General features: G+C 41.3%; 1 protein-coding gene across 5 annotated transcripts in view; it reads right to left on the bottom strand.

Moving 5' to 3' along the window:
* Nucleotides 1–838: 838 nt before the first annotated feature.
* TUBGCP5 (tubulin gamma complex component 5) overlaps nt 839–10,896 on the bottom strand; it is a 29,311-nt gene continuing 19,253 nt past the window's right edge. For 4 of the 5 annotated variants that reach the window (XM_086768865.1, XM_086768873.1, XM_086768881.1 and 1 more), the window contains 5 exons: nt 10,028–10,206; nt 9,138–9,263; nt 8,469–8,557; nt 2,849–2,949; nt 839–1,877 (listed from right to left, as the gene is read on the bottom strand). In XM_086768865.1, coding sequence (XP_086624991.1) covers nt 1,831–1,877; nt 2,849–2,949; nt 8,469–8,557; nt 9,138–9,263; nt 10,028–10,206 — 542 coding nt within the window. In that variant the 3' untranslated portion in view covers nt 839–1,830. The remainder of the gene's footprint in view (nt 1,878–2,848; nt 2,950–8,468; nt 8,558–9,137; nt 9,264–10,027; nt 10,207–10,896) is intronic. The other variant, XR_015261280.1, reaches the window with a different exon arrangement.

Below are 10,896 nucleotides of genomic sequence, written 5' to 3'. Positions count from 1 at the left end.
TCTTTCAAATGAAATAAAGAAAATCTGCAAAGGGATTTACTAGCAATTATTGTTTCAACAACATGAAGGACTGAAGGATTTCTCCCCCCCCCATACCTAGCTAACATTATCCAAATTAAGTCTATGAAAAGCTGCAATTTCACTGAAGGTAAGCACCATATACAAAGGAGAAATAAAGCAACCACCTGTTAGATTTTTAAAAGCACAGAGTACAAGACGTACATATACTCAAAAAACAATGAAGCAGTGCATACAAGTGCTGAACTTCCTAGCACAAGTAGGCCTTCTAAAACTATTAGTATGCTATTCAGTTTTACTCTGAATGAGCAAGAAACATTCAATAAAGAACATACACTGTTCCATACATATGGAATCTCAAATGAGAACCAGTCATGGCAAACTGGAAATACAAATTACTTTTATTAATAGTGTCCACCTACCACAAAAAACAGCCACTTGGTAAAGTGCATCATGTGGTAGCAGAGGATAATAGAAACATAACGTTCTCTACAGCAAAACCTCCACTCAGTCAAACAAAAAGGAACATGCTACGGGGCAGCAGAGAATTTCCCAGTGTTATACTTAAAAAAAAAAAAAAAAAATTCCTGAAAACATTTTATGGCTATAACATGGAAGAACCTTTTGAGATCTCTTGTTCAAACAAGAACCCCAATATCCATTTTCATATAAAGTAATTATTAGTTCACAGCTAAAAAAATAGTTTTATAATGTTAGTCTCACAGTCTCACACTTGGTAGTAATGTACTTCACTTACCTTGCAGAAACAGCCCTCTGACTTACCAACTGGATTTCAGCAGAAACACACACAACAATGAAATTCCAATTATTAAATCTTTTATTTATTCAAATAAATAAAGAGGTAAATGGCTATGATTGATTTTCTTTTTTTAAACGGAAGTGTACTGATGCCAGAATTACACAGAAACTTCCATGGGGAGGAGACAGGGCAAGGCATCTTGCACAGAACATGTTCCACATTTACTTCTCTAGGAACGTACCCTTCTGTATTACAGTCTACCGCTTTACAAGAAATTACCTATTAGATGTAAGGTTTGTTTGCAAAAGGCTTAGGAGGAGGAGAATAGTCAAGTCATACCTGACCATCTCTGAAACATCTCAACAACGCAATAGTTCAAAATGAAGTATCACAAACTGTGATCTTGATCCTACTTAAACAGACAAGACTTACCACTAAAATTAATAAGCATTTGATCATTTAACATAAAAAATACTGGTATTTTATGGTCTGCAATAACCCACTTTGATAAGTTAATCTTGTATTTTTTACATCAGCTTATTGTAACAGTCATTAAGTTCTTAAGAACTATTAAGTAAATAACATGAATGCCCCTTAGCCTTTTTTCAAAGGCCAAAAATGAAAGCAACTAACCTTTTGAATAAGAATTCAGTCACACCACTCTACACTGCTCTGTGACCTATTCACAGCTGCAAAATTAATGAAAAAAGTAAATCAGCAATTATTCATCATTTTTTAAAAAATCCTTTTTACAGCATGAAGTATATTTTATATCTTTTCAAGTAGGATTGTTTACACAGGATGAATTTTACATTGTACATGTTTTCTGACGACGAAGCATAGACATACAGAGAAAAATACTGCCACAAACAATACACTTAAATACCTGTACATTATTTACATTTTGAAATATTCTACATAGCTCCAAACCACCAGCATAATTTAGCTACACACATTTCAAACTGGAGCATAAAATGCTTACAGTTTTTTAACAAGGGGATTTCAACATAAATGCTGCTTTCAGTTCTTTAGTCATTCAATGGATTCAGGTGTTAACTTTGTTCCATGCCAGCCATCAGTGACAAAGCTAAAGATTCCACTGCAAAACAAACCATTAAAAAGTAGTTTATATTTGTATTTGCAACAGTCTGCAAGTATTTATCGCGACAGTAAATTCTGTAATTTAAAAGGAAGATACCCGTTTATTTTTTCAAATTGTAAAATTTCAAGATTTAATATGGTAAGCTATTTTATGAATCTCTGACAGTTTAGACAATATTTCACCACTTCAATCATCAGTTATCTATTAGTTATTTCAGGTGGTAAGAAATTAGCTCCTTGGTCTGAAATACTAACTGCTGTACACACCCTCCGGCAACACAGGTTGCGTGGGGTTATATGCAGTAAGCCATTCTCACAGTTATTGTAGACCAGCTCTTGTTGACTGAGTAGCAGTTACGTCAGATATTACCTCTTTTAGAAACCCTTTAGAACATGCATCTAAATCCCAGCTAACCCCATTCAGGAGGTGCCCCCCTAACTCAAATTGGCACTGACTAGGAATTTAAGCTACTATCAGGCTGCAAGAAGCACAGACATGCTGTCTTCTGCTATTTCTGCTACTGAGGAATTAACTTCCAACAGACAGGCAGAGCCAAGAGCTCAGTGCAGTTGCAGTTGAGGCACCATAATACTGTAATTTTATTTGTTCAATATACATCACAGCTGCCATACAACAACAAAGAATGTTTTTCTATGCCCTCCAGAACTCAGTTTCATTCATTTGTTTAGAAAACTGCTTGTCATTCCCTTAACTACATCAGCATCCCCTCATTAAGAAAACAGGTGAACTGAAGATAGCCGTCATAACAAAAAACCCAGCGCAGGAACACTCTAAAAAAGATGAAGTTAACTTATTAAGAAGTAAGGCTTCCTGTCCCTCTGTGAATATCTCACAAAATGAGATTAAAATGTACTGACAAACATTAAAACAGATTAAAATACAAATATATTCCTAGTAAACCCTGTGTCTCAGCAAGTGCAAGCATGCGAAATGCCTCAGGTACTTACAGTGAGGAAAAGAGCCTCGACAGACAGCTTTGTTGAGAACAGTTACAAGAAACATGTGACAGTTTTTAAAATCAGACTCCATCTTCTCTATGGATTCCATCCTACAAAACAGTTTAACAGAGGAATGCTTAACAGACTAGCCATTATGTTATCTTCAAAATATGACCAAAAGTTCACAGTAAATGATGAAAGTACTCTGCATAGCATTCTGGCTTGAACTTACAATATTTCAGTTATGCATGTGTATACCTCTTCTGGAAAACAAAGGCAATTTTGACAGAAGCATCTGAGCATTATCACAATGGAGTTAATAATTTCCTTACCATCTTAGAAATCTCTGGAGTAACTAGGAGGAACTGTGTGGTTCCAACTGACAACTATTATTCCTATGTAGCTTTCTATTTCAAGGCAGCCATTCCTGGTCCCTATTGCTTCAGAACTCCTTAGGGTAAAACTACACTGCCAAAAAAACCAGGGACACCCACACAGCTTTACTATCAGCCAGCTCTTGAATTCTACTTTGGACTGTGCCAGAGGAGGGAGAAGATGCAGTTCACAATAGTCACTCCTTTCCTTTTTCCCCCTCTTCCAAGAGGATACAAGTAACACTACATCAGCTATGACTTTTTCTGGCCACATCCAAGAACATGCAAACACATGCTCTGAGTTTCAGTCTTTATCAACAGGCTTCACAAATTATTTCTGACAGAATTATTTCTGACACTTTGAATTGGAAAAGCACTCCAAAAATAGCAACTTCCTAATGCCACAGGAGAGAGGGATCAGAGTTCTAGGTAGCATCTGCGCCAAAGAGAATGAGTCTTGAAAAATGTGGATATAAGCCAGTCCATACCACCTGGTCTCTGGGCCACAGATCAACCCTTGAGCGTTAGATGTAGCCCTGGAGACTTGTCCACTGTCATTCATGCTTCAAGCGACATAAGCAAAACTATAAACTGGGAGAGGAGCAGCTGGAGAGCAGCCCTGTAGAAAGGGATCTGGGGTGCTGGCTGACAGCAGGCTCAATAGGAGCCAGCAGCATGCCTGGGCAGCCAAGAGGGCAAACTGCATCCTGGGGTGCATCAAACACAGCATAACCAGCCAGTCGAAAACTAGTGTTGCTGGGGGAGGGGAAGCACAGTTCAGCCCACTGCTGTCAGCATGGCGCCAGTGCCCGCACCGAGGGTCCAGAAGCTGAGGAAGGATCACAGATAAGTGCAAATAAACCTAAACTGCTATCCAGTAGCACCCCTGTCGCTCCAGCCAGCAAGTCAGCTTTGTTGGTGGCCCAGCTGAAGTGTCTCTATACCAATGCAAGCAGCATGGGGAATAAACAGGAAGAGCTGGAGATGCTTGCACACGAGCAGGGCTATGACTTCATTGGCATCACGGAGACATGGTGGGATGACACATACGACTGGAGCGTCAACATGGAAGGGTATAGGCTTTTTAGAAAAAACAGGAAAAGGGAGACGAGGAGGGGGTGTCGCTCTCTACGTCAGCAACCGGCTGGAGTGTGTGGAGCTCCGCCTGGGGATGGAGGAGGAGCTGACAGAGAGCTTATGGGTCAAGATTAGAGGATGGGGATGGACAGGGGACGTTATGGTGGGGGTCTGTTACAGGCCGCCTGGCCAGGAGGACAGAGCAGATGAAGTGCTCTATAGGCAGATAGGAGCAGCCTCACGGTCACAGGCCCTGGTCCTCATGGGGGACTTCAACCACCCTGGCATCTGTTGGAGAGACAACACGGCAGGGCACAGGCAGTCCAGGAGGTTCCTGGAATTCATGGATGACAACTTCCTCCTGCAGGTGATAGAGGAGCCAACAAGGAGGGGTGCCATGCTCGACCTTGTGCTCACCAACAGGTAGGGACTGGTCGGGGATGTGAAACTAAAGGACAGCCTTGGCTGCAGCGACCATAACATAGTGGAGTTCAAGATCCACGGGGCAGCAAGGAAAATACACGGCAAGCTCTCTGCCTTCAGGAAGGCGGACTTCGGCCTCTTCAGGGACCTGATGGGCCAAGTGCCATGGGAGGCGGCCCTGGAGGGAAGAGGGGCCCAGGAAAGTTGGTCCATATTCAAGGAGCACCTCCTCCAAGCTCAGCAGAGGTGCATCCCGATGAAAAACAAGTCGGGCAAAAAGGCCAGGAGGCCGGTGTGGATGAGCAAGGAGCTCCTGGACCAACTGAAAGTGAAAAAGGAAGCCTATAGAGGGTGGAAGTGGGGACAGGTAGCCTGGGAGGACTAGAGAGAGGCTGCGCGAGTGGCCAGGGATAAGGTAAGGAAGGCCAAAGCCCTGGCAGAACTGAATCTGGCCAGGGATATAAAACGTAACAAGAAGAGCTTTTATAGGTACGTAGGGGACAAAAGAAAGTCCAGGGAAAATGTAGGCCCCCTCCAGAAGGGATCTGGTGTCCTGGTTACCCAGGCCATGGAGAAGGCTGAGGTTCTCAATTACTTTTTTGCCTCAGTCTTCACCGACAAGAGTTCCTGTCCCACTGCCCAAGCTGTAGAAGGTGCAAGCAGGGACTGCGAGAATGAAGAACCGCCCATTGTACTCGAAGAGCAGGTTTGGGATCATCTGAGGAACCTGAAGGTGCACAAGTCCATGGGACCTGATGAGATCCATCCGCGGGTCCTGAGGGAACTGGCGGATGAAGTTGCCAAGCCACTGGCTATCGTATTTGAGAAGTCGTGGCGGTCTGGTGAGGTCCCCGATGACTGGAAGAGTGGGAACATAACCCCAATTTTTAAAAAGGGGAATAAGGAAGACCCAGGTAACTACAGGCTGGTCAGCCTCACCTCTGTGCCTGGCAAGGTCATGGAGCAGATTCTCCTGGAAACCATGCTAAGGCACATGGAGAGCAAGGAGGTGGTTGGTGACAGCCAACATGGTTTCACCAAGGGCAGATCGTGCCTGACCAATTTCGTGGCCTTCTATGACGGGGTGACGGCATCGGTGGACAAGGGACGAGCACCTGACATCATCTACCTGGACTTGTGCAAAGCTTTTGACACTGTCCTGCACGACATCCTTCTCTCTAAACTAGAGAGACATGGGTTTGATGGACGGACCACTCGGTGGATAAGGAGTTGGCTGGATGGCCGCACTCAGAGGGTGGTGGTCAACGGCTCAGTGTCCATGTGGAGACCGGTCACGAGTGGCGTCCCTCAGGGGTCCGTGCTGGGCCTGGCCCTGTTCAACATCTTTGTTGGCGACATGGACAGTGGGATAGAGTGCACCCTCAGCAAGTTCGCTGACAACACCAAGTTGTGTGGTGCCGTCGACACGCTGGAAGGGAGGGATGCCATCCAGAGGGACCTTGACAGGCTGGAGAGGTGGGCCCGTGCCAACCTCAGGAAGTTCAACCAGGACAAGTGCAAGGTCCTTGTATTTGTGCCTGGGTCATGGCAATCCCAGGCACAAATACAAGCTGGGCAGGGAATGGATTGACAGCAGCCCTGAGGAGAAGGACTTGGGAGTGCTGGTGGATGAGAAGCTTAACATGAGCAGGCAATGCGCCCTTGCGGCCCACAAGGCCAACCGCATCCTGGGCTGCATCAAGAGAAGCGTGGCCAGCAGGTCGAGGGAGGTGATTCTCCCCCTCTACTCTGCCCTGGTGAGACCCCACCTGGAGTACTGTGTCCAGTTCTGGAGCCCCCAACACAAGAAAGACATGGACCAGTTGGAGAAGGTCCAGAGGAGGGCCACGAAGATGATAAAAGGGCTGGAGCACCTCTCTTATGAGGACAGGCTGAGAGAGTTGGGGCTGTTCAGCCTGGAGAAGAGGAGGCTCCGGGGAGACCTGATAGCAGTCTTCCAGTACCTCAAGGGGGCCTACAAGAAAGATGGGGAAAGGCTGTTTAGTAGGGCCTGTTGCGATAGAACAAGAGGTAATGGTTTTAAAATAGAGGGGGGTAGATTTAGATTAGAAATTAGGAAAAAATTTTTTACGATGCGAGTTATAGAACACTGGAACAGGTTGCCCAGAAAGGTGGTGGAGGCCCCATCTCTGGAAGCGTTCAAGGCCAGGCTGGATGAGGCTCTGAGCAACCTGATCTAGTCAGGGATGTCCCTGCTCCTTGCAGGGGGGTTGGACTAGATGACCTTTGAAGGTCCCTTCCAACCCTAACCATTCTATGATTCTATGAAAGAGGTGATTATCCCGCTGTATTCACCGCTGTATTCAGTACTGTGTGCAGCTCTGGGCCCCACAATTTCAGAAGGACGTGAAGGTCCTTGAATGCATCCAGAGGAGGTCAGCAAAGCTGGTGAAAGGGCTGGAAGGCATGGCCTATAAGGAGTGACTGAGGACTCTCGGTTTGTCTAGTTTGGAGAAAAGGAGGCTGAGGGGCAACCTCAGTGCTCTCTACAGTTTCCTGAGGAAGGGAAGCGGAGAGGGAGGTGCTGATCTCTTCTCCCTGGGATCAACTGACAGGACGTGTGGGAATGGCTCAAAGTTGCGCCAGGGAAGGTTTAGACTGGACATTAGGAAGCATTTCTTTACCAAGAGGGTGGTCAAACACTGCAACAGGCTTCCTAGAGAGGTGGTCAATGTCCCAAAGAGGCATTCAGACAAGGCCCTTAACAACATGCTTTAGCTTTTGGTCAGCCCTGAATTGGTCAAGCAGTTGGACTAGATGATGACTGCAGGTCACTTCCAACTGAATTATTCTATTTTATTATTAAAAAAAAAAAAAATCAGATCTTATTTTTAATTTAGTTTACAGGATGACGTAGAAAAGAACAACTTATTCACAGACCAACAGATTTGTATTATCTTGGAAGTAACTGGTGGGTTTCTAACTTGAATCATAGTACATAAGAAAGCATACATCTTCTCTAAAAAATCCCAACTGTGACATCCATCCCAGGTTGTTTCTACAGAGAAGGTACTATAGGAAAGAATAGACCAAAAATAACTTCAGATTTTACCAATAATACAAAATGTGAGCATTTGAACTAATGGAATCAAACATTATGTATGAAAATCTTGACCCCAAAGTCAATGGCAGAACTCTCATTGACTTCCACAGCTTCACGTTTTTACCACAATTTTTTTTACTACGGCTTTACAATTTGGACAGTCCAGATTAAAAATAAAAAAAAAATCTAAATCTAATCTCTAAACCTCCTTATTTTTCTAAAGAAAAATAAATATGCATTGACTTCTAGAATGAAGGCCAAACTAAATAATCCCACTTTCCATAAACCAATTAATGAATATCAATACCTAGCTGCCTACAATTTTAAATCATAGCCAGGAAACCTGATCATAAACTAAAGGAGTGAACCTCTCATTTTGCTGTTACTAACAAATATGAAGGAAAAGCAAACCCTCTTTGTTGCTATGCCCTACAACCTTTTCAAAGACTTAGAAGTCATATATTGGCCACCTTTTTAATTAGAAAATACTGAACATACACTGACACAAGTGCATGAAACTTAAAGTTCTATCTAAAAGAAATTTAACTTTTGCTAAGAAATAGCAATTTGCCTCTGGCATCTGCTCATAAACACTGAGCAAAGTCCTGTTAATTCACACAAAAAATATCTCAAAATCATATTCTGACCTGTGAAATCATGACCATGTAGAATTTTAGGTATGTATACTTACTTCCAAGCCCCCAAGCCAGCTTGCCAACGGTCTGCAAACATCAGTACTAAATTTAATACCTTCATTATAGCTTCTTTCACAAAGCTCACCTAAAATAACAATTAAAACAAAGGGAGTAACACTCAGAAATTCATTGTTAAAAATAATCATTTCCATTACTAAGCTGCAATACAAAGGTACCCCATGCCATTGAATCTGATCTCCTAAATACAATGTGATTCTTCCAAATTTAAGATATGTTTTGTATTTGCTCTCTAATTCATTTCATGGCTGACTATTTCAGCGAGGGCTAAGCACAGATAGTATATGGGATAAAAGGCTACAATGGTATCTAAGTATCTCCGTTTCCTGCCATACCAGTATGCATAATCATCATTACATTACCAAACCTCAGTTTGTTCAGATTCTCACAACTCTTAAACAAATGAGTAATGTAAAATCAAAAATAAAGAATTTACTTTTATCTTCTCGTCTTGACAGAAATTAGCTGAGACTTGCAAGGGAAACTGAATCTCAATGTTAACTCTGGAAAAACCTACTATTTCCTCAAGAGTACCTACATATTGCTCAGTATGTATGAACTGCAAAATAGACAGCGTTATTAGTACCAAACTACTTTCTTGTCCTGCTAAACTCAATACATCAAATATGCCAATTTTTTTTACTCACCTTTTCTCTCAGTAGGCAGCGATCATGGATTGTAGACAGATATCTGTAATGAATCTTTATCAATTGATCTAAATCTTTGGCTTCTTCTACCTGATGCTGAAACTCCAAGCCTGTACTGTGAAGGATCTTAAAAAGACCACAGTTATTAAATTTCACATTGTGCACAAGTACTTACGACTGTCTTCCTTTTTTTGTTTGTTTGTTTTTAAGAGACTAAAATTGCCTGACTCATTCACCCTTTCCTCTCAAATTTTAGGCTCACCCTCCAAATTACCATCAATACAGAAAAAAAAATTGAGCTCTTTCATAAGTGCACAGTGACATTCCTCAGATGAATAGAAATATTGCCATTGCACAAGGGCAGACAGACTATCCTTGGAGGAGCTGATTCGCAGTATATTAATTTTATTAAATGCAAAAAGGCAATAGTAGAGCAGATATAAATCTACATGCATTGCCTTTATATTTGAGAAGTCATGTATACACTTTTGGATCTGTACTAGAGATTTTTGAGAAGGATCCATTTCACTAAATTGTCTGCAGTAACACTTTTATAAGCACAATAGCTCTTAAGAGATTAACAGCTTGCAGACACCTATTTTTACATGACAGTGCTTCAGCCATGTAACACTGGGAGAAACAGTCAAAAAGAACTAATAATATCCAAAGATCAATCATATGCATGTAGAACTTCTAAATAATTTTTAGAATCACTGATTTAAAACCACCAAGTTAAAACTGAAACATGTTTATCTCAAAATTATTTTGCATAAAGAACATTAGACAGATTTTGCTTTTTATTTTGGGTTTTTTTTGTTTAAAATGGAAATTAATACTGCATCTCCAGTTACAAGTTCTTAATATAAATGAAACTGTGATATAAGACAAACCCTAGTCATGATGTAGTTGTGCAGGCTGTTAACAAAATGCATAAGTTTCACTCTTAAGAGGAACATGCGATGTATTTGCTGTTTTATACTTTCTGTTTGGAGTCCAAATAGAGGAAGCATTCCTTGCTCTAATAAAGTTCCTTCCTTAACCTGTGGGTTTTCTGCAGCCGAGACTAGTTCTGAAAAGAAAAGATAGAAGTATTATATTGAAGGGCTTATGAAGACAAACTGTAGCTAAAAACATTACTTAAAACTGAAAATTGTCATTTCTTATTATTGTACACACAACACCGATATAAGATTTTTCTTGCTATGCTGATCTGTTACTAAAATATAGCAACAATATACTGAGTAGTTTGACAGTATATGTACTATGTAATTTGATAAATCCTAGAACAGAAAATGCTATTTAAGAGCTAAAGATTATGTGAAAAGATAAAAAAAATCTACATTAAACATAAATGCGTATACTATCTCCACAAAGGGGAAAAGACTTAAGCACAAAGCCATACCCATAAAGTTTAAACAACAGAAAACCACATACTTCTAGTAAGAGAATTACTTAACTGATGTACAAAACAGATGAACCCATCAACTTTCTAATTTATTGTTCTAGGACATTAAGTGTGGATCCACTTTATATGGGACAGGAAGAGTAAAAACACTAATCTAGTGAAGGAGACTCTGAGATCACTTTCTACAATCCCCAAATATTTAAACTGTAGCTTAAGTATGTATTCCAAACTATCTAGCTTACTGTTTTGATCTCAGAGTATTTTTTTCATCTTGTTTTCTTAACTTGCTTGCAAGGTATTACTCAAAAAAACTTGGACTACACATAAAGGAAAAAAAAAAATGTGTGACAGACA

The sequence above is a fragment of the Chlamydotis macqueenii genome, chromosome 1 (genome assembly GCF_036417535.1).
Source record: "Chlamydotis macqueenii isolate bChlMac1 chromosome 1, bChlMac1.mat, whole genome shotgun sequence".
Lineage (NCBI taxonomy): Eukaryota > Metazoa > Chordata > Aves > Otidiformes > Otididae > Chlamydotis > Chlamydotis macqueenii.
This window is presented reverse-complemented; position numbering and strand designations above follow the sequence as displayed.